A 23,635-nucleotide genomic window follows, 5' to 3' on the forward strand; every position below is an offset into this window, starting at 1 on the left:
AAAAACATCCTCTAAGGTTGACAGAACTAGAGGGCTAGGTTCTGGAAATTCCAGTCGCAGCAAATCATATTTAGTAAATGACTGACAGACCTCTGTATTCTCCCAATGAAAATACTGATTCATCCTGGAAAATAGTCTCAGAAAAAAAAGAATCCCTCATGTGGAGAACCAGATACCAAACACTACTCAGAATCTGAATCAGAAACCAGATGAGAAAAAAGAAGATGTTATGTACTCCTCATAATGTACCATAGGAGTTGTCCATATTCATTCATCCTTGACTGATGGGTTTGGTTCTAAGCATTGGAACCATCTTGGTCGTTTCCACAGCTCGCGCAAGCCAAAAACTCGAGTTTTGATCCTACCACAAAGCATCTCTCTCTCAGCTGCCTCAGATAGAGTTTGCAGATTAGAGCTAAACAGACACAAGGATACGCAGCCTGATGAAACCATATCTGCTATATGAAAGTACTGAAACATGGTAGAGTGCGTCTTATCCAAGGGCTTTAATAAGGCCCAGGGAAGGACAGAGGGAAGTCAAGGAAAAATGAAAATGGACAACTCAGATGGAACGTTATGGTGAGGACTCAACTTCTTTATCTGAAGTTGTCAATCTTCATTTTATCCTTGACTACTGATGGGACAGAGTCCCCAGCTACCTAGAACTTGGGCGGACTCAAGGCAGGACATCCCTGAGCACCAATGAACCAAAGAATGTTCTTCCCCTGGAGCCAAAGTCCAATTTGTAATGAGTAATAAAAGTCTGAGGGGAAGCCAAAGTAGCTGCTGCACAAATGTCATTCATAGAAGCTAGAAACTGAAACAAACTGCTGATGTAGCCATGGATCTTGTAGAATGAGCCTTTACTTTTTTAGTCAAGTTAATATTCTTTTTGCCATACAGAAAAGCTACACAATCTTTTAGCCATCTGGCCAAGGTTACTTTGCTGACTGGTTCACCAATTTTGGTACTTAAAAAAAGAGACAAACTGGTCTGATGTTCGATAATATTTTATTCTGTGCAGGTATTTATGAACTTCTAACAAATGAAAGGTATATTCTCTTTTACTTGTAAAATTTGGAAAGGATACTGGAAGATTAATAGTCTGATTAATATTAAGAATCTGATACTACCTTAGGAAGAAAGGAGGGATTCGTCGTTAAAACAACTCTGTCCTTATGAAAAATCAAGTATGGCTGTTTGCAAGATAAGACTTTTAATTCTGAAATCCTTCGAGCAGAAGTTATTGCCACAAAGAATAAGGTTTTCCAAGACAAGTACTTGAGGTCACATTCGGCAGAAGGTTCAAAGGGAGCTTGAATAATAGATTGTAATACTAGAGTAATGTCCCAGGGAGGAATAGGATCCTTAAAGGGAGGTTTTAATAAAAGAGTTCCTTTCAAAAATGCTGAGCACAACTTAGGAGAAGCTAGAGAGTAATTTCCAGTGCCATTATGAAAGTTCGAAATCGCTGCCAACTGAACTTTAAGAGTGGAAGGAGAGCCTCCCGCATCAAAAATGGAGGAAAAGAATTCTAAAACCTTTTCAACAGGCGCTGTAAGGGGTTACTATTCCTTTCACGGGACCAAAAAGTAAATCTGCATTTATGCATATAGAGTTTGCAGGTGGATGGCTTATGAGAGGCTAGTAAAATTCTGTTTACTGGACAGGGAAGATTAACCTGCTTGGCAATTAACGGAACTTGAGGAACCACGCAGTCAGCTTGAGGTTCTGAGGGTTCGGGTGAATGAGGTTCTCTAGATGAGAAAGAAGGTCTGGAGTTGGATTCAGAGTCCAAGGTGTTCTTATCAGATAAGGCCAGAGAAAAGGGGACCGGATTTGTCACAGCCAAAAAGGGGCAATGAGGACTGCTTTGCCCTTCAACCTTAGGGCTTCTGAAGGAACTTCAGAATTAAGGGAAGTGGGGGAAAAGCATAGAGGAGTCCGAGGGGGCCAAGTGTGTAAAACAGCATCCATGGGTGACTCCCCCAGTGGAGGGATTAGGGCAAAGTAGTTGCTGCACTTGTTGTTGAGAGGTGAGATGAAAAGGTTGCAGCAAGGCTGGCCCCACTGGTGGAAAATTATTTGAATTTTAACTGTGTGTATTCCAATTTATATTAAATTTGAAGTAGTTAAAAATTATGTTTATCTTGATGTTAACGCTGTCAGCTGCATGTCAATGAAACAAAATTTTCTGGAGATTCTCTAGAGATTTTTTTAGTACTTGCAGCTCTAGTATGTGTCTTTTTAAATATTTGAGTAACTATAGTTTTAAGTTGATTGAATAAGTGATTAATTGATTGTTTAAATTATGGTATTATGGGTATATAAGCAGCTAGTAAATGAAATGCTAGCTGTTCTTCTGAGGAAGTTGACGTTACTTTGGTGCAACGAAAAGTGTATGCTGATTACCACACTTTAAGATTTATTTAAATAAAAGTCTTGTGGAATTGGAAGACCTTTCGGTTTGCTGGCTCTTTCTTCAACAGTTTGTCTTTTTGGTAGAATTTGTTTGGCAGTCGTTTTATGGATCCGGCAACTGTGAGTGGCTCTGTTTCCGCGACAGATTCGAATGACGGTGAAGGAAATCTTACAGCGTTAATTGAGTTACTAACGCAAAAAGTGGACAGATTATCGCAGCGACTAGATGACGTTAATCGGACTACTCAGACGGTGACGTCTGTAGCAGCTGGAAGACCCGAACGGGAATTGTTCTCAATAGCGTTAACATCAAATGTGGATGCAGCACAGAACCTAAATGGAGTGGTTCCATTAGGTGAAAGAGGCGACAACTCAACGGGGGCTGTTTTACGTGAGCCTGGTCAAAGGAGGGTACAACCCCTTTCCGCCTGGATTACTAGGTCGTTTGTTTTTAACGGTCTACAACAAGACAATTTGGTTTTGTCAGAGCAAGCGGGAAGGAATGATATTAATACCAAACTAAACAGCTTTGATGAGAAGCTGTTTAAGGTACGTAAATTGCAATTAGAAATAGCTTATTTTAGAGAATGCATTAAGCTAAAAATCGTACCCAAGGGACTGAGACATTGGCAATTTCCAACGGGTCTGATAGAAGGCTCTGCATTTCATTCTGCAGGTCTCGAACTGCTAGAAGTTTTTTGTACATATTATCAAGAAATGGTTGACACATTATTAGCGTAACTAGAGAAATTAGACAATGTTATTAAAAATGATATTGATTTTTCAAGATACCAGTTTGAATACGATAGGTGTTTCTCAAGTATTGATGAACACCTATCAAAAATGAACCTAACTGAAACTAAGAAAATTAATAGAGATCTTAAAGATTATGGTGAAGGCAAGGCTTACCCACGACCATTACAATTAGCAAATTCAATAGCTAATGGTCAAAGCGTGGGAAGACAACATGAAATACAAGCTGGTTCTGATAGACAGGAAGGGGAAAATGTTACTACCCCACAGCTGGAATCAACGCCAAACTCTAATAATACCAACAGAAGAAGTGAGAGATTGGCACAACAGTCTGGCAGTTATGGCCATGCTGATTTTAGAGACTCTGGCACCAATAATAATGGTGTGTCTAATGAACAACAACAGAATAATGCGTGGAAACAAAATTTTCAGGGGCAAGCCTCGGGTACGAGGCAGCAGAACAAGAGAGTAACGAGGAACAGGAGGAGGAAATGGTAACAGATGTACCAGTTCCCTCATATTCACTCGATGTTTGTGCAAAATGTACTGTCATTACTAATTCCAAAGCTGATTTTAAATTTTTTAATCGTACAAGTCTGACTATTTGTGAAGATACAGTAGAACTGTTAAGCAAAGGATATACCTTTGTTCCATCAACTGTTTTTAATATGGCAAATACATTGATTGATTTGAAACTTTTTGTTAGGAAGCTTAACTTAGCATTATTGATGGGTAGTGATTTCAGTGAAAAATCTGACTATTTTGTATCCAGTGTTTACAATCCCCCGCTCCATCCATCACTTATTCTTTTTGAAAAAATAATGGAGATGGACTTGAGGTACTTAAAGAAAGTTAATCATGCATATAAGTATAATGTTACAAAAGAAGAAAGAGAATTATTGAATTTGTTGAAACAAGCCCCTATACGGGTTATGAAACCCGATAAGGGCGGGGGACTAGCTTTGATGTTTAATAGTGACTATGATGAAAAAATGGCTCTAATTTTGCAAGGAGATACATATGTTAAATCATCGAGGAATGAGGTGAATATAGCACATGGTAGGATTAGAGGGCTTTATGAAGAACTGTTTATTGAGAATAGAATAGACAGTGATATGTATACCTACCTTCGGCAATCTAATGTAAAAATACCGTTACTGTTTGGTATACCAAAGGTCCATAAGAATTTAGATAACCCACCTATGAGACCTTTGGTAGACGGTAGGAACAGTATGACATATGCATGTTCAAAAGTGGTAGACAGAATATTACAAAAGTATATCAAAATGGAAAAGCAAATTTCTAAGGATTCATGGTCCTTTTTGAAGGCCATTGACAGTTTACCTTTCTCCAATTCTGGTTATTTTGTCACAATTGACATCAAAGACCTTTATTCATGTATACCCCATGGTACAGCTATTGAATGGGTTACTGAAATGATGAGAGTTTTAGGGGCACCAATCAGTGAAACACAACTGATAGCTGAGTTGATTGACACTGTTTTGTCATATAATTTTATTTTATTTAATAAAGAAATATACCATCAGAAGGTTGGAGTAGCTATGGGGTCACCGTGTGGTGGCAGTATAGCCAACCTAGTGATGGCCTTCTGGGAAAGAGACACAGTATTAAACAATGTAAGGTTAAAGGAGAAAATACTCTTTTATACCAGGTTTCTTGACGATATTTTCTTGTTGTATGATGGCACTGTAGACGAGATAGAGGATTTAATGGTGACTTTTAACACCAGTACACACTTCCTAGAATTCACATTTAAATATGATAAAAATTCTATTGATTATTTAGATGTTAATTTAAGCAAAGAATATGCGATCAGTTACATTTCTACTATCTACAGGAAGGAGACATATTCAAATATGTTCCTACATTTCTCTAGCTGCCACCCAATTCACCAGAAAAAGGCCGTAGTGAAAGGCCAATTGGTTAGGGCAGCTGGGATGACAACGAGAAATAGTGACTTCTTAAAGGAATGTGAATTATTGGAAAAATTCTTCCTACAAAGAGGATATCCCTATGACTTCTTACAAAATATATTAACTGAAGTCAAAAATAAGAGAGGCGAAAACATTTATGTTCCACTTCTGAGTAGATTGTACTCGGATGATCATCAAATAGGAAGTGAAGCTCCAACTGAAATAAAACTTTTATATACTTGTAGTTTTATTACCACCTTTAATTTAGATGCCCAGGATATTAAAAATATCCTTTATAAGAACTGGCACCTACTAGTAACTGACAACCAAATGCGAGCTATATTACCTGAAAAGTCTAAGATTATTTACAAAAGAGGACCAAACTTTAAGGACCTTTTACAATTAAAAAGTTGTAATATACCATCTACTGTTGGAATGTATAAATGTAACAGTTGTAACTACTGTAAATTTATAGAGGAAGGTAGTTCTTTTACACTAAGAAACATCACTTACAGAATAACGAAGAAGTTTAATTGTAGCAGTCGACAACTTGTCTACCTAGCCAAATGTACGGTGTGTGCCGCCTTCTACATTGGCAAAACTGATAGAAGGCTTCATGAAAGAATATATGAGCACATTTACAGTATTAACAAAGGAAAGTTAGAAAATGCACTAGCAAGGCATGTCAATGCTTTTGAGGGACATTATTTTAAATTTACAGCTATTGACCAAATCCCAGAAGATCCTAGAGGAGGTTATGAGCCTCTGAAGTTAGAACGAAAAGAACTTATTTGGCAATTGAACACAAATGCCAACCAGTTCCCTGGTATCAATGAGATGACTTCCATTAAATGTATTTTAAGATTAAAGAACTTGGAAAGATGATTTCTTGAACCATCTGTAATGACAAGACACGATTGTTTACAATATGATTATTAATATTAAAACTCAATGCATTGCCATTTAAATTATAATAATTTTTTACAGTTGCCACAAATTTAAATATTTAAATACATATATTAAATACATATTACACTATTTTACATAACTAACGTTGTTTTTTAACTGGTATATATTAACTATATATACTATACATATTATTGATGCATTATATATATTATATATATTATATGTATTTTTCACATATATATATATATATTTTATATACATTGTTTTTTGTATACTATATTATATATTATGTATTTATTTAATTAGCTTTATTAAACTTTTACAATATATATATATATACTCTTAAATAATAGAACATAATATAATAAATATACATAAAGGTTAATGCATTTTGAAATTTAAGTAAATAGAAGCTAACTAATAGATACATTATTAGTATTATTATCAATGTTACTACTTTGGACAGCAATAACAGCATAACAAAAAGATATAGTAGATGTACGATAATATAAAATTATAAAATTATTTAATAATAATAATAACAGTGTTATTACTTATTAATTGTTAATTTTAATTTAATTTAATTTTATTCAATTTTACTAATTTTATTTTATTATATACTTACTATTTATTGCGGAACATTATTGAATAAGAAATTAATAGTAGAGGATTATGTGTTTGAATCTTGTTAGTCATTCGCATTATTGCTTTATATATATTACTTTAAGCAGGTTCATTAAAAGAGCGGTAAATCATAGGTTTCAATATTCTAAACCAGAATACATTTATACTACCTATGGATTATGAGTTTGTCTGCCTTAGATGTTTTTAGATATACATGTTTATTAAACGTGATAGCATTATATGTCAACTTTAGGCTATGTTAGCAACTTTGATTTTTATGACAGTAGGGTTCACGGTGACGAGTGTAATTTGAATGTAGCGCCTGTATTCGGCGTGAGGGCATCTACAATTAGTTTTATGATTATTATCATTTCTCGTTAAGTTTGACAATAATAATAATAATAAAAATACAATTTTTTAATATACGTGCATTTAGTTCCTACAATAGGATACTTGGCGTTTTACTAACATATTTGTTTGTTGAATTTATTATTTATTATATTTTATTAGACAATAGTTAGCGACTTGTGTTATTGAATTTTAACTGTGTATTCCAATTTATATTAAATTTGAAGTAGTTAAAAATTATGTTTATCTTGATGTTAACGCTGTCAGCTGCATGTCAATGAAACGAAATTTTCTGGAGATTCTCTAGAGATTTTTTTAGTACTTGCAGCTCTAGTATGTGTCTTTTTAAATATTTGAGTAACTATAGTTTTAAGTTGATTGAATAAGTGATTAATTGATTGTTTAAATTATGGTATTATGGGTATATAAGCAGCTAGTAAATGAAATGCTAGCTGTTCTTCTGAGGAAGTTGACGTTACTTTGGTGCAACGAAAAGTGTATGCTGATTACCACAATTTAAGATTTATTTAAATAAAAGTCTTGTGGAATTGGAAGACCTTTCGGTTTGCTGGCTCTTTCTTCAACAGTTTGTCTTTTTGGTCGAATTTGTTTGGGACCACTCGAGATAGGACAGACCTGCTCAGTTAAGTCTGGTATCACACTAGATCTCCCTGGAGTATGCGTTGCTATCAGAAAGCGGTTGAAAGAAATCACCCACTGCCACACTAGTGCTTCTCGACATAGAGGGTAAGATTTGGTTTCCCCTTGCTTGTTGATGTACCACACTACAGATATGTTGTCTGTTTGTATTGCAAGAGTCCCTAGAGGGAGAACAGTTTGAAAAGCTTGCAACGCAAAAAGCACTGCTCTCATTTCTAGGACAGTGATATGCAGACTGGCCTCAGTGGAAGACCAAGAACCCTGAACAGTCCATGGTGGCGGAAAAGACCATACCAGAAAAACCCAAGAAAGAAGAGTTGTCTGAGGAACCTGAAATGTCCACTGCAGGTTCACCCATCTGCAGCTTTTTCACGGAAGAAGCCTGATGAACTGGCAAAAGCCATCTTGAAATTTTTTTGTGTTCGGAGGAAGGAAGAACAGAGGAACTATGAAGCTGGGTCCATGATTAACCTGAGAAAGAAGCCTAAAATGCAAAAAGTAATGTCACAGAGAGAAGCCTGAAATACAAGTGATGTCAGCAGCAGTTGGTAAAAGGTTAAGTACCAAGAACGTACAGTTTTCACAAAAGTTAAGACACGCAAAGCACACTTGCCCCAGCCCCTAAAAATAGTAAATAATTTATAGGATCATTACAAACAAAAATTAGAGGAAAATGGGGGGGGGGGGGGAGTTGGTGCTGACAGCAACCCACACTTCAACGGATAGAAATGTCATGTGACAGTCCAAAAAAATTAAATCTTAGCAAAAAAATTTTCTTTAAAATAAAAACACTGCTTTAATCATAAAATCAAATGTGATTTATTTTCCTTAAGGGAGCTTATCTGTCCACGTATGGAAAAACATCAGCCAACCACTGATCAGTGAAAGCCTGCAAGAGGAGGCTCTTCAGTCGCAGGAAAGTTCTGAAGAGCTTGGCACACAGTCCCACTCATTTTCTACCTTCTTAAGCTTTCAACAGTCTGGACGTGTGGAAAGTGCTCTTAAGCTTTGGAATCTGTTGCTATATGCTTGGCAAGGTATAACCCATACAGCTTAGGCTGCTGCAGCAGTGACCTAATGATGAACATATACATTTTAGAAACACTGTCTCTGGCTTCAACTTTGATCTGAAGAAATTTACAGCTCTTTTTATTTATTCAGTGATATAGCCACCTGAGGCTTACTTCACTCAACTGGGGGGGGGGGGGTGTTGCTAGTTCTTCTGTTTATCTCTTTACTATGGAAATAACTGAATTTTATAAATTATCCACTTTCAGAATTAATCTCAGTACAACAGTGACTAGCACCGACAAAGGTACTTATTAAGTAATGTATTTGGATGCATACATTCATTAAGGTACACATTTACTGACATCCTCAAGACCCTGTTTTTGGGAGCCATCAAAGTGGATGTGCCTCAGTGAAGCTTGCACACTATAGACAATGTGCAGAATTAAAGGGCTTGGACTCCTATGAACAGTTTTAACCACATTTTAAATAATTTCTGACAGCTTAGTGCAGAGGATTAAGGCTACAGAGGTTGCTAATGAGGCTCACTCTGTGGTCCTGGTTTGATTCATTTGATTGTTGTGTAATTCAGACTAAGTCACTTAACCAGGGAGTGCTCCTAGGTACCCCAAGAAAATGGGTAATTTGTCTTGGCATTTACCTGGTCAACACATTTAAAAAAACACCATTTTAGTACTTTCACTGGTTTGGACCTCTTTTTCTGTCAAGTGACAAAGTAAGGCATTTTTTATTACAATGAACAGTGATGAGATTTATACTGAAATGTACAGTGTGTGGTAGTTTTATAGTGTTAAAAAATACTACAAACATTCTTATTGCTCCACTTTGAAATACATTCAAGTGTTCTGATAATCTCCTGTGTTTGACTGTAGGTGAAAATGGGCAACATTTACAAGTTATTTAAAAAAAATGACTCTAGTGCAACACACTCACTACAAAGGTGACATTTCCCCAGCATAACTAATGGATACATGGTTCTCAGAGGCAGCTCACATGCAGTTAAGAACTGAAGAAACTGAGCAATACAAATACAGAAGGCAGCTGTGTGCTGCCTATATATCAGCATCCTTGCTTGGCTTGGTGTGACACCAGCCTTAGCTCCTCAAAGGGAAATGAACTAACGGGAAGATAAACTGGCTAAGAGATGGGAATCAGAAGGTAGGTAAACCTAAAAGTCATGACTTACTGTTAAACTGATCATCTCTGCTGAGCATCAACTATTCCCTTATTCAGAAGACTCTAAACCTGGTAATGCTTACTGTGGGATAATACATTGTACCAGACAGTGAACTGCAGCTAATCCAAACAGAAGGCAACAGTGTCTCTGTCACACAATCCAAATGATAAAGTCACATACATGGAAGAGACTAGCCATCATCAGCAAATGCAGAAGTACCACAGAGTCAGATGGAGTTATGACCAAAGTACAGTAGAGAGTCGATTATCCAAATGTTAATAATCTGAAACGTCAATTATCTAAACCCAGTCTTCCAAAGTTTTTAGGTAGGAAAAATCATAAAGTCTGAATATGTAAACATTATACTTATTAGCTTCTGCATATTTTTTTTTAACTTTTAGCCTGCCTGTGTGTGAAAAATATTCTTTATTGTCCCCTGGACTTGCTGAATGGTTGAAAAGTGCATTTCCTCAATGCAGAAAAAACAAGATTTTAGAAGTTTTTATCCAGTTCAATGTATGTTTGATTATCCGAACAGTTTGATTATCCGAACTACCCTTGGTCCCAATTAGTTCAGATAATCGACTCTCTACTGTAAAAGGTTTTACAGGATTAGTATAAAGAAATAAGTTAACAAGTCAGAAAAATGTTAATCTTTTTACATTTATGGGAAAGGACAACAAACCAATTCAAACAGATACTCAGCACACTGCATGTTCTATTTGGTAGCCGCCTTTAAATATGGAATCCATTAGAAAATTCACCCCTATTTTTATTTCTCAACTTGTGTCATGTAGCTATAACGCATCACAAAATCCATACTTTCTACATTATATATCATTTCCTGCTCAATCCGAGCTACCAAACCTTTTTCCTGAACAGTCCTATTCCAAGGGACTTTCCAGGACTCTCATCCACAAAGGCAAATACCTCTAAACACAGTTTATTTTTTTAATAAGTGGTGTCAAATATGTTTTCTTTAAACATGTCTGTTAAAACTGGTAAATATTTGTCCATTTAAAAGATGCTATTATCAAACCAATGTCTTTACCATGACCATTGTGCTGCTAGGGTATAAGAACTTTTTGTCTTCCTTATTTCAACAGCATTCCATAAGACTTTCCAAGTTAGGCATTACTGACCCACACAAACTCAAATGTATTGAATGGTCCACTTAATGCACATTGTGACTTTAATCATTAACATTTATCAACTATGCAGGCTAATAAGCTAGGCTGCTAGCTCCTGTGAAAACAAGATTAGCTTGGCAACAGATGGAAGACTGTCTGTCTGATGACCAGTCCTTTTTCTTTCCAGGAAGGAGTACGGATATTTATATTACCTTGCAAATTTTCCAGTGGGAGGTGTGTGTTGGTGAGAGGAAGGGAGTTTACCAGAATAAGGAACACAAAAGGTATGAGATCACAATTTATGCGTACTTTTCATAATAAAGTCTAAAGTCACTGAATGGATCAATTCAGGGAGGCATAACAAAGCCCAGCCCTGTAGTGCTATGGTCCAGTGTGTGGACAGCCTAATCTCTACTGCTACAGGAAATTAATGCAGCAAAAGGCAATGTATGTTATCCCATCCCTATGTGCTTGAAGTCACATGAGGGGAGAGAAAAAAAAAAAAACACAGGATTTGATACCACAAAATAAAAAGTCCAAAAAAAAAATTACCTGTTGATTTAACTGCACTACAGTACTTACCAACTATGTTCATTCCTAGTGTGTTCTCTGTCTTTTGTGAGACTCTTCCTTTGGGGAGTCTGCCGGCATCACTTTAATTCTGACTCCATTAACAATCTTCCCATGTAAGGTTCCCATGGCATTGTTAGCGCTGGTCCTATCCGCATATTTAGCGTAGCCTATATTTCGTCCAGGCACAAGATATACTTCTATTAGATGGCCAAAACGACTAAGAAACGGAAGAAAAATGAAATACATACAGCTCAGTTAACTTTCAAACAACATATGTTTTCCAGATGTTTTTACAGATATACAGACACAAAAAATAACCTTATGGTCATTCATTCTATATTGTCTTTATCTACTTTATCCCATTCAGTGTCACATGGGAGCTGGAAACCATCTCTGCAAGCAACTGGCTTAAGGCAGGCTACCAATACTAGACATAATTCCAGTCCACCAAAGACTGCACAACAGAGACACAAATACACTTATGGGCAAGTTAAAGAATCACCAAATCAATTACTGTTATGCGGTAACGATGTGGGAGGAAGCTGGAAATCCCAGTGAAAAAGCAGACTCTGCACATAAGACACTCCTGCTATGGAGAAAAAATTAAGAGACCGCTTCACTACTTGTCAACTAGAAATGACTACTGCTGAACTACTTAAAGATTACAATGAAGTCATTCATTCATTCAAACAGTGCAGCTACTTGGATTATGGATTAGTTCAGTCAACCAGAATTTTTTTCTCTCTTTTTTAATGCTGCTTTTGTGTCCTTTACAGCAAACCATCAGTTGCTGTTCTCGTCTCTCCTCAATCGCTGGGCTTTCCAAATCCCTCCTAAACACCAGACTTGCTCAGATCATATTTGGTGCTGGTGAGGAATCATCCTGCGATAGTGTCATATCGCTGCACAGGAAGTTTTTTCCCCTTTTTTCTCCCTCCCTTGCCCATGCCTGATAACACACTGAGGGTGGGGCATTCAATAAGACTATGGAGATGAACTTCCCCTTTATTTCCATGAAGGGATGGCATCAGTAAAATGTCCTACCCACCTTTAGGTAGCATAGCATGTTTTTTCCCTCTGATTTCTACCAGGGAATTCTAATATTAAATGCTCAACTTCTCTGTCCTTTTTCTCCCAGTTTACTGCCCCTGCTATGAATAAACAACAATACAGCATATAAAATATTTTAAATCGATTCTCTCCACTAGAACAGTACCTTGCTGTATTGTGGTAGTCTCACTTTCAAAACACTTTTTTTCCACCCTGGAAAAGCTTGCTGCAGTCTCCAGTTCATTGATGTCATCAAGGCCAAAGAATACAGGTAGTTTTCTGGCCAATTCTCTCCCCAAACTGACAACACGCCCGTCCTAAAAACCCACCCATGCAGTGATGTCACAGCTCCCTGGTCCTTCCCCTACCCATACAGGAAGTAAAGGCTAAAACAAAGAAACAGTACACGAGTCAGGTCGCCTGCTGTGTGCTGTCAATCACAGCAGGTAGCAGCTGAAATTACCCTTGGCACTTTTACAGCTGGGGAAGTTAGGTGTGAAGGAGGATGGGGGAGGAGTTAAACTAGTACAACTCAGGCTTCACAAAAGACTGCAATCTAGCCATTCTAAAAAGAAGCAGCAGTAAAAAGCACTTTGAAAGTCTGTTCATTGGCATTTGCACTGTTTGTGTTTTAAGTAGTCATCGAACGGCATGAAATGTTATTTAAAACTGACTGAAAGACAGCAGTGTATGCATGTAAAATCAATGCAGTGACAGGACCTTTAGGAAGAAAGAGGCCTGTGTGATGTAATTTTTATTTTTTTACAGACAAGACTGTATTGTAGGATACCTAGAGGCAGAGTAAACAATCAGAATTATTTCAAGATGCCAGACCCAAGTGGTCAGACTCAGAAATTACTTATAAATATTTAAAAACCTGCAAATAGTCCCAGAGTGGTGTTAAAATGTAGGAAACACCAAACTATGATGAAATAAACATGTTTTTTGAGACTGTGGGTGCAGTTCTCCTTTAAACTGTGTGTGTGTGCCTCTAACATCAACTCCTCCACTCCCCCAGGATGGGCACACTCATTCTACTTCACTTCATGGTCAGGTGCTCGAACCACTAGACTGCCTGATCCACCACCAATGTTTATCCTTCTATAACATTGATGCAGGTAGTAAACCAGAAAATTTAGAGATAATCATAAATCCAAGTATGAAGAGCAACCAGCAAACTGAATCAAAAAATTAAAGTAAATCAGAAAAGAAAACAAAACAAGAAGCAGGCCGCCTGAAGCTCTTTTCCAAATCACGTTTAATAAAGCCAATAAAACAAACACTATGGTAGCAACAACACAATAAAAACTTTCTGAAACTTAAAAAATAAAAACTCTCCACAGTTAAGCGCTTTCATCATGTCTTGACATCTTCAGAACTGTGAAGGAAAAACTACAACTTGCATTAAAATACTTGAATGAAATCAGCTGTTCATAACACCCCCCCCCCCCCTTTACAACCACCAATCATCAGACCTTAAAGTTTAAAAGTTTAAAGGCTCTTCTAGTTTAAAGGTATAAAGTGCTAACAACAAAACCCTACTCATAAACTTAAAATGACAATTAGTTCAAAACCCAATATAGTCACAGTAATAAATCTGTCAAACTGTTTAAAACAGTCAAATACAAGCTGCTCTTGCCCGCAGCTCACTCACAAGTGAATATCGTCATTCAGTCCTGGTGCACTTGCAGCATCTCACTTAAGCTGCCATTTCATTTTCCTTTGTAATAGTCCGTTTCTCCAATCACCAAAATACGCCCCCAGACCAATTTGCTCCAAGATCAAAAATCTAAACTTTTTAAAATGCACACATGTGCTCACATCTCTAGCCAAGGCACTTTTACTGTCATTGTGCCTAATTCTATAATCATGCTGGTATATCCTCTTGTTGAATGCGTTTTGGGTTTTACCCATGTAGAAAGCACTGCATGAATTACAGGCAGCCAAGTAAACCACACCTTTGGACTACCAGTTAAACTTTCCCCTTTTACATACACCATTAAGTCTGGTCTTCCAAAAGTAGTCAGGATCTCAATGTTGATAAAACAACACAATACTTACACTGCCTGTGGTCGGAACACCAAAATCAACAGTTGTTTTATGTTCTTCTTGTTCCTACACGTAAATGAGGGCCCCTCCTAAAAGTACCTACAAATCAAAACATCTTGCTGTAAGAAAAAAGTTCTTCTGGATAATCCCCTGAATTTCTCTAGAGTCTAAGGAAAAGCGCAACACCATCCTTGATGCCATGTAAAATAATGGGGGCGTATTTGTCCTTTCTACCAGCCCACACCTTTTCCTGCATCTCCAAAATAAGAGATGAAGGGTATTCCCTTTCCAAAAACATAGCTTTCAATTAATTGCTCAAAGCTCTCCATGCACTTAATATCATCAGAAATCAGTCTTGAGATACGAATCAAGTGACTTTTGATTATACCCTTCTTTTGATGAAGAGGGTAGCAGCTTGAAAAAGACAAATGCGTTACAAAAAGTGGGCTTTCTAAAAATCTGGATGGTCAACTGGTGTTAAAAATGTAGGAAACACCAATCCATGACAAAATAAACGTCTTTGGGTGCAGTTCTCCTTTAAACTGTGAGTGTGTGCCTCTACCATCAACTCCTCCTCTCCCCCAGCATGGGCACACTCATCCTCCTCCACTGCATGGTCAGATGCCCAAACCACTAGCCTGCCTGATCCACAGCCAGATCTTTATCACTATACACCACTGATCCAGGTAGTAAACCAGAAATTTGACAGATGATCATAAATCCAAGTAAGGAGAGCAAGCAGCAAACTGAATCAAAAAAATTAATAAAGTAAATCAGAAAAACGTGATGAACTGGGGACATTGGTTAAATTAACTGTCTCACCTGTAGAAAGTTTAAGACAAGATCTATACAGTTAAAATGTTCTTTTTACCTTTAGTCAATCCACTACTATGCCAAACTCAAAAAATCATAAAACCCATATTCCTGCAGATATGCCAGAAATTACAGCTCTCTGAGGATCTCAGCAGAACTGTAGGGCTCACTGCTGTAGTCATATTTCACATGGTGGGAGCTGTGCTGCAGGTACATGTTTGTTCAAAGCAGAATTCCAAACAGTACTGATGATACCTTCCCACTGGTGCTAGATTACTTTCAACATCAAGACCATAAGCCAGAAATCAGCAGTAAAACAGACCATAACCCATGCCACACTAGTTCATTTTATTGTTGGAAACCCTCTAACAAATAAGCCTACGTCTCCTTTAAAGAAAAAAAAAAGAGAACATCTGAGGAGTCATTGGGAAGACCTGAGACCTGTAACAAAAAATGCACAGTAATCTTCAGTGAAGAAATTCAGAAGAGAAGAAAATAGAACCTAGCAAACTTTACTCCACTCATATCACTATATGCAAAAACTATACACAAGAAAGGTTACAACCCATGAACTAGTGACTAGGAGACTGCTGAAACTAGAGAACCATATACTGTGTCTCTCTCCCTCTCTCTATTCTGAGAGGTTACAGAAAAAAAAGCAATAAACAAGAAGATTTGTGGAGGCATGTATTGCAGCAAGGATTTCCCTGCTCACAGTGCTTACTACTACAGTGAGCTCATCACACAGGAGTACTAAGAAACCATGCTGTAGTCATAGTTCATGAGACAGGAGAACAGCAAGCAGTCTTGAAGAATGCAGTGATGGTGATAGCCACTGCTGTGGTAGATGTATCTACATTTTACCATGCACGACTTCCAGCGACGGTCATAAAAAAGGATACAACTGGCCAGCTGCTTGGAAAAGGTCTTTCAGCAATGGACTTCCTGTTTTTCTATCACCGAGGAAATGAGGAGCTGATACGACAGCCTGATGTCGATGACATTCTGAGCTGCATGTGCATATCCCAAGGTGTGCAGAATCACTGTCCCTTTAGTATAAGGGTTAGTCTGTAAAAATGGGAATGGACTGTATTGACTCAAGAGTCCGCTCCAAGACAATATCAGACAAGAGAAAGAGTTGCTCCTAGGAGAGATGCTGTCTGTATGGTATACAGTGTAGAGTGCCTTACACTTCAAGCCTAGGACCTAAACACCATTCTGGGTAAATTGACGGGTACCAGCAAAGGTTTCTTCCAAGAAAGGAACTGCAGGCATATTGAATGACCGGTCCAAAAGGAGACAGGGTCAGCTTTTCTATAAGTTAGATATGCAGGCGAGCGGAATGAGTCTCCTCAGAGGATTGAAGTGAGGTGGGAATTACCTATGAGGAATAGATTTTGTGGTAGAATAGGCCATGAGTGAAGGGTCAAAGAAATATAGAAAAAAAAAACAATGAATAGGTGTATCGTGGTAGAGGAAAGCCCCAAAAATTTAGAAAAAGAGAATTCTTAGTATTACAGAGAGTAAACTTGTGTCTTAAGTTAGTTACCATGGAATGCGGACAATTAGTACAGATCCAACTTGTTGAAGTGACTCAAGTTGGTCATTTCAGAACAGAACTTTTTTTTTTTCAAACTGCTGATCAAGTGTTGTGGAGAGACGGCTGCAACTCCCTCCAAAGTAATATCAGCATTCCCCAAGATCACATCTTTGTGGGGACAGGGAGCCAACCCAAATGAGTCAGACTGTGACACCCCTGCACTGGCCCAGTAATCAAGGAGCCTCAATCCTCACTATTAGCACCAGTGAGGGGCGTGCACATTGGGAGGATAAGTGTTAACCTGAAAGCTCTGCGTTGCTTGTATATTTGGATTATTAAATTGCTTCCAGTTTTACGTTGGTCTCATTGGTTTGTTATTATTTTGGACTGATTCTTTACCACTGCACCTTTACTTTGGCTTCTGTTTTGGTTGAGGATAACTAGTACACACACAGTAAAGTACAATTTCCCTTAAGAGCACATGGAGATCACAGTCAGTCTGGGGCTGGTTTCTCCTTTTCTCTTCAGATCCCCAATAAGACTCCCCACTGGCACCGCTATAGGGTCCAGATCTCAGCCTAGTGGTCAAGCTAAAACCTCCAGCATCCTCTCTGTCCAACCAGTGCTTCATGTGCCTGTCCAAGTAGCTGACACACACGCACACACTTTGAGATACGAGTTATATACAAACGCACACACACTCCTGGGGAAGACTGGCACAGGTTCTCTAGCTATGTCCCCTTCTCTCCAAACTATAAGATAGAAATCACTGCCACCAACCACTCATATCAGCTACTATAAGGCCCTTCCCAAAGGGTGACCAATTTTACTGTGTAATATTACTGCTATCCAAATAGTAAGTGTGACTGAGCAGCAAGACTATTGGAGTACCCTGGACAGTATCACTAAATACATGCAAGTACTCTAGAGCTTAAATTATCTCTACAAAAACGGTCACAGTTGAGATGTTTAAAAATATTTAACAAATAATACAAACACAAGACAATACTTATTCATTGAACATAATGACATTACAGAGTTCAGAAATCACAGGAAAATGTTCTGTAGGACAGTCTGACATAAATATAGAAAACAGCTAGACTCATCATTTTCTTTCGGCTATTCCCGTTAGGGGTCGCCACAGCGGATCACCTGTTTCCATTTCTTCTTGTCTTCTGCATCTTGCTCTGTCACACCAACCACCTGCATGTCCTCTCTCACCACATCCATAAACCTTATCTTAGGCTTTCCTCTTTTCCTGTTACCTGGTAGCTTCATCCTTAGCATCGTTTCCCCAATATACTCCGCATTCCTTCTCAGCACATGTCCAAACCAACGTAATCTTGCCTCTCTGGCTTTGACTCCAAACCTTCCAACCTGGGCTGACCCTCTAATATACTTATTCCTAATCCTGTCCACCCTCGTCACACCCAGTGCAAATCTTAACATCTTCAACTCTGCCACATCCAGCTCAAACTCCTGCCTTTTTGTCAATGCCACTGTCTCCAATCCATATAACATAGCTGGTCTCACTGCCCTCTTGTAGACCTTCCCTTTCACTCTTACAGGTACTCGTCTGTCACAAATCACTCCTGACACTCTTCTCCACCCACTCCATCCTGCCTGTACTCTCTTCTTCACCTCCCTTCCACACTCACCGTTACTCTGAACTAATGACCCCAAGTATTTAAACTCATCCACCTTCGCCACCTCTACTCCTTGCATCCTCACCATTCCTCTATCCTCCCTCTCATTCACACACATATATTCTGTCTTAGTCCGGCTGGCCTTCATTCCTCTTCTCTCTAGAGCATATCTCCATCTCTCCAGGGTCTCCTCCACCTGTTCCCTACTGTCACTACAGATCACAATGTCATCTGCAAACATCATAGTCCATGGGGACTCCTGTCTGATCTAGTATGTCAACCTGTCCATCACCATTGCAAATAAGAAAGGGCTCAGAGCTGATCCTTGACGTAACCCCACCTCCACCTTAAGCGCATCCGTCACTCCCACTGCAGACTTCACCACTGTCACACTACCCTCGTACATATCCTGTACCACTCTTAGATCCTTCTCTGACACTCCTGACTTCCTCATACAATACCACAACTCCTCTCTAGGCACCCTGTCATATGCTTTCTCCAAGTCTACAAAAACACAATGCAGCACCTTACGACATTCTCTGTACTTCTCCATCAACACTCTCAGAGCAAACATTGCATCTGCAGTGCTCTTTCCCAGCATGAAACCATACTGCTGTTCACTAATCATCACATCCCTTCGTAACCTAGCTTCCATTACTCTTTCCCATAACTTCATGCTGTGACTGATCAATTTAATCCCTCTGTAGTTACTACAGCTCTGCACATCACCCTTATTCTTAAAAATCGGTACCAAAACACTTTTTCTCCATTCCTCAGACATCCTCTCACTTTCCAAGATTTCATTAAACAGTCTGGTTAAAAACTCCATTGCCATTTCACCTAAACACCTCCATGAATCCACATGTATGTCATCTGAGCAAACAGCCTTTCCATTTTTCATTCTCTTCATAGCTATCCTTACTTCCTCCTTGCTAATCCATTGTACTTCATGATTCACTATCCCTACATCATCCAACCTTCTCTCCCTCTCATTCTCTTCATTCATCAACCCCTCAAAGTACTCTTTCCATCTCCTCAACACACTCCTCGCTTGTCAGTACGTTTCCCTCATTATCCTTTATCACCTTTACCTGCTGCACATCTTTCCTAGCTCGGTCCCTCTGCCTAGCCAATCGGTACAGGTCCTTTTCTCCCTCCTTAAGTGTCCAGCCTTTCATACAACTCTTCATATGCCTTATCCTTAGCCTTCGCCACCTCTCTCTTTGCCATGCACCTCATCTCCTTATACTCCTGTCTACTTTCATCTCTCTGACAATCCCATTTCTTCTTTGCCAACCTCTTTGCCTGTATACTCTTCTGCACTTCCTCATTCCACCACCATGTCTCCTTGTCGTCCTTCCTCTATCCCGATGTGATACAAAGCACCTTTCTAGCAGTCTCCCTTACTAGCTCTGCTGTAGTTACCCAGCTATTTGGTAACTCTTCACTGCCACCCAGTGCCTGTCTTAACTCATCCCTGAACTCCACCTCATAATTACCCTTTTTCAATTTCCACCATTTGATCCTTGGTGCTGCCCTCACACTCCTCCTCCTCTTCTTGATCACAGTCATCCTACAAACCACCATCCTATGCTGCCTAACTACACTTTCTCCGGCCACCACTTTACAGTCTCCAATCTCCTGCAAACTGGCCCTACTACATAAGATATAATCCACCTGTGTGCATCTTCCTCCACTCTTGTATGTCACCCTATGCTCCTCCCTCTTGTTAAAATATGTATTCACCACAGCCATATCCATCCTTTTTGCAAAATCCACTACCATCTGACCTTCTGCATTCCTTTGTTTAACACTATACCTACCCATAACTTCCTCATCCCCACTGTTCCCTTCACCAACATGCCCATTTAAATCTGCTCCAATCACCACTCTCTCACTCATGGGTACAGTCATCACCACTTCATCCAATTCACTCCAAAATTTTTCTCTCATCCATTGCACATGCAACTTGTGGAGCATATGCACTAACAACATTAATCATTACACCATCAATTTCCAGCTTCATAAACATCCCTCTATCAGACAGCCTTTTTACCTCCAAAACACTCTTTACATACTGTTCCTTCAGAATAACTCCTATGCCATTTCTCCTCCCATCCACACCATGATAAAACAATTTGAACCCACCTCCGATACACCTAGCCTTACTCCCCTTCCATCTGGTCTCTTGCACACACAATATACCAACCTTCCTTCTGTCCATCATATCAGCTAGCTCTCTCCCTATACCAGTCATACTGCCAACATTCAAAGTTCCGACCCTCACTACCACAGTCCTAGCCTTTCTCCTCTCTTCCTGTCTTCGGCCAAACCTTCAGCCTCTTCTCCTCCTTCGGCCAACAGTAGCCCAATTTCCGCCAACACAGCTAGACTAATCTGGCAAAATTCCTATCTAATTCTAAGAGAAATACTAAGTTCTAAATACTACTTACAGAGAAAAGCAAGTGCCTGGGGAGTTGTCAGCTTTAGACAAAATCCAAAATGCCCAATCCCTCTCTCTGAGAAAGTCTTAAATTGATAACACCCAGTACGGTTGAGTCATTTCACATTACATCATTTTTATCACTTCTCCTTTAGTTCCCAAGCTAACAGAAACTCACAATTTAACATTTCTATTTGATCTTGCAGCTGCCAGGTAACCACAGCAATAAAAGACACTTTACATGTAAAACCTTAGTAATTATCTCTTAAATTAAGACAACAGAAAGAATCTCCAACCCAGACATTCTGTCTCCGAGCTTGAGATCAAACAGTCATAAAATGCTTTCCTTATGAGCTTTCTTCCAGCAGGGTGCACTGTGGTTACATTTTTGAAGCTCATAACATAAACACAATTTTCTTACATTTGTTACACAAGCCTGTGGATCATATTAATATTTACAATGACACAGAATTATTTACAAAATTCTATCTAGCTAGGCTGGCAGCCTTCACACAGATATTCAATGAGTTGGCTCTGAATTCTTAGGGCCACTCTCCTATCATATCAGCAGATCTTCACAGAGAGGTCATTGTAACAATAAACCCCAGCATATTCACCTTATGTACTTTTATGCCCAAGATGGAGACCTTCATCAGTGTATTCATTTCCCGAAGAAGGCCTACTCATGGTTGCTGTTCAAGGCAATTATATACAGTCAGCAACTTTTAAATGCTTTCTTCTGTTGATCTGGAACCCTTTTGGTCCCAGTAAGCAAACATTCTCTGTATAATAAAAACACTATACACTATTATAATTAGCAATAACATAATTGCGTAGTGACATAAAATAGCTATAATAAAATATAAACAATATTCTTAAAGGAGGGTGCAGTTAGCTTTACTGTTAGAATTACCTCCCTTTGAAGATCTAATGTTTTGGCAAACACCTTGCACCAAACAGTACTATAGGTTTTTGGGGAGGATCACTGTAATAGGAAATCATAACATTTGGGTACACACCCAAATGGTTTATGGCACAGCCAAGGTACACGGACAGTCACAAGGGCCCAAGTAGCTCTAGTGTGTCAAATTCTGTCCTACTGCTATACTGTACTTTCCTCATTTCAGAAGGTTTGCACAGCAGTCCATATGCCACTTCTAAAACGCATAGTGCATTCCTAAAGTGCATTACTGATGTACCTGCTGACCTACTGGGATACACCCTTGTTCTGCCATCCACAGGTTTATAGCACTTGTCTCACCAAAAAGCAATACAGTGGGCCAAACTAACGTTCTTTTACTGACTGGGTGGCTTTTATTTTTATGTACTTAGTTTCTGTTTTATTTCTTTTACTGACTGGGTGGCTTTTATTTTTATGTACTTAGTTTCTGTTTTCTTTGCTGGGTAGGTGAGCTAATGCAATGACCCTTTTCAGCCATGACCCGTTTCCAAAAGACAGTCACAAATACTACATAATGTACAAGAATAAAAAAATTCATATATTTCAGAAATAGTTCATATTCATTTATGAGGCAGCACAAGTACTAAAAGCAAACTACAGAGTTCATAAATATCTACATGAGAGATGCTGTCCATAGAGGGGAAACTACAGTTAATATCCCTGGCTACAGAACACAAGAAGTTGAAAAGAAAAAAATGTACAGTGTTAATGATGTTTGCAAAAAAACAAAACAAAAAAAAAAAACAAAAAACAAAAAAAAAAAAAACAAAAAAAAAAAGACCGTTATTTCCTTACCATAACACTAGCTATGTATCGTCTTTCATCTCAACAGATGGGTATTTCAGATCCATACAGATCAAGAGACCGGCAACTCGACTTTTGTCTCCAAAGTTCAAGCTCCTACCACAGCCTATAATACAGTGCAAGTCCTCAGAAAGAGTTTGCCACATAGGGGATGACTACAGTCTTAAAGTAGGAAATTTTCACAATTAAAGGAGCAATCTAAAAGGATTGCAATCAAACTACGCTCCAGGGAGGTTTAGTGTGGAGTCACAGAACAGTAACAATATGGATGGGGATGGTAGATGGAATACTGAAATGGAAGGAAGAAATCATGAATCTAGCATTATGGCAATTACATAAATTTATATCCAGTTTTCTGTCCTGCTCCTCAGATGGAACAGATTCTCCAGCTAAAATAACCCTGGGAGGCACTATGGTGAATTTAACAGAGAATGGTAAAACCAAATGAGCCTGCAATGCAGGTCAAGCCTGTAATGAAAAAACAAATTTATGAACTACAGACCATGTAGCCATTGCAAATTATCGTCAGCAGGAACACTGTGAAAAGAAAGCTGTAGAAGCAGTGACTGGTCATGTAGAATGTGCTTTTGGCTTGGAAGGCAATGACAATCCCTTGGTTCTATAAACAAAAGTAATGCAATCAGAGAGCCAAATGGACAGAGTAACCTTAGAGACACAGTAACCCATCTTTGTCTTAGAAAAGGAAATGAATAGCTGATCACATTTCCTAAAGTCCTTTGCACAATGTAAATAAAATCACAGCTGATGGTG

General features: G+C 38.6%; 1 protein-coding gene across 2 annotated transcripts in view; it reads right to left on the minus strand.

The window, feature by feature from the left end:
- RBM45 (RNA binding motif protein 45) overlaps positions 1-23,635 on the minus strand; it is a 687,506-nt gene that overhangs the window by 133,485 nt on the left and 530,386 nt on the right. For both annotated transcript variants that reach the window (XM_044075431.1, XM_044075430.1), the window contains exon 9: positions 11,568-11,775. In XM_044075431.1, coding sequence (XP_043931366.1) covers positions 11,583-11,775 — 193 coding nt within the window. In that variant the 3' untranslated portion in view covers positions 11,568-11,582. The remainder of the gene's footprint in view (positions 1-11,567; positions 11,776-23,635) is intronic.

This window comes from Protopterus annectens, chromosome 6.part1 (assembly GCF_019279795.1).
Source record: "Protopterus annectens isolate FY-2018-M chromosome 6.part1, PAN1.0, whole genome shotgun sequence".
NCBI lineage: Eukaryota > Metazoa > Chordata > Ceratodontiformes > Protopteridae > Protopterus > Protopterus annectens.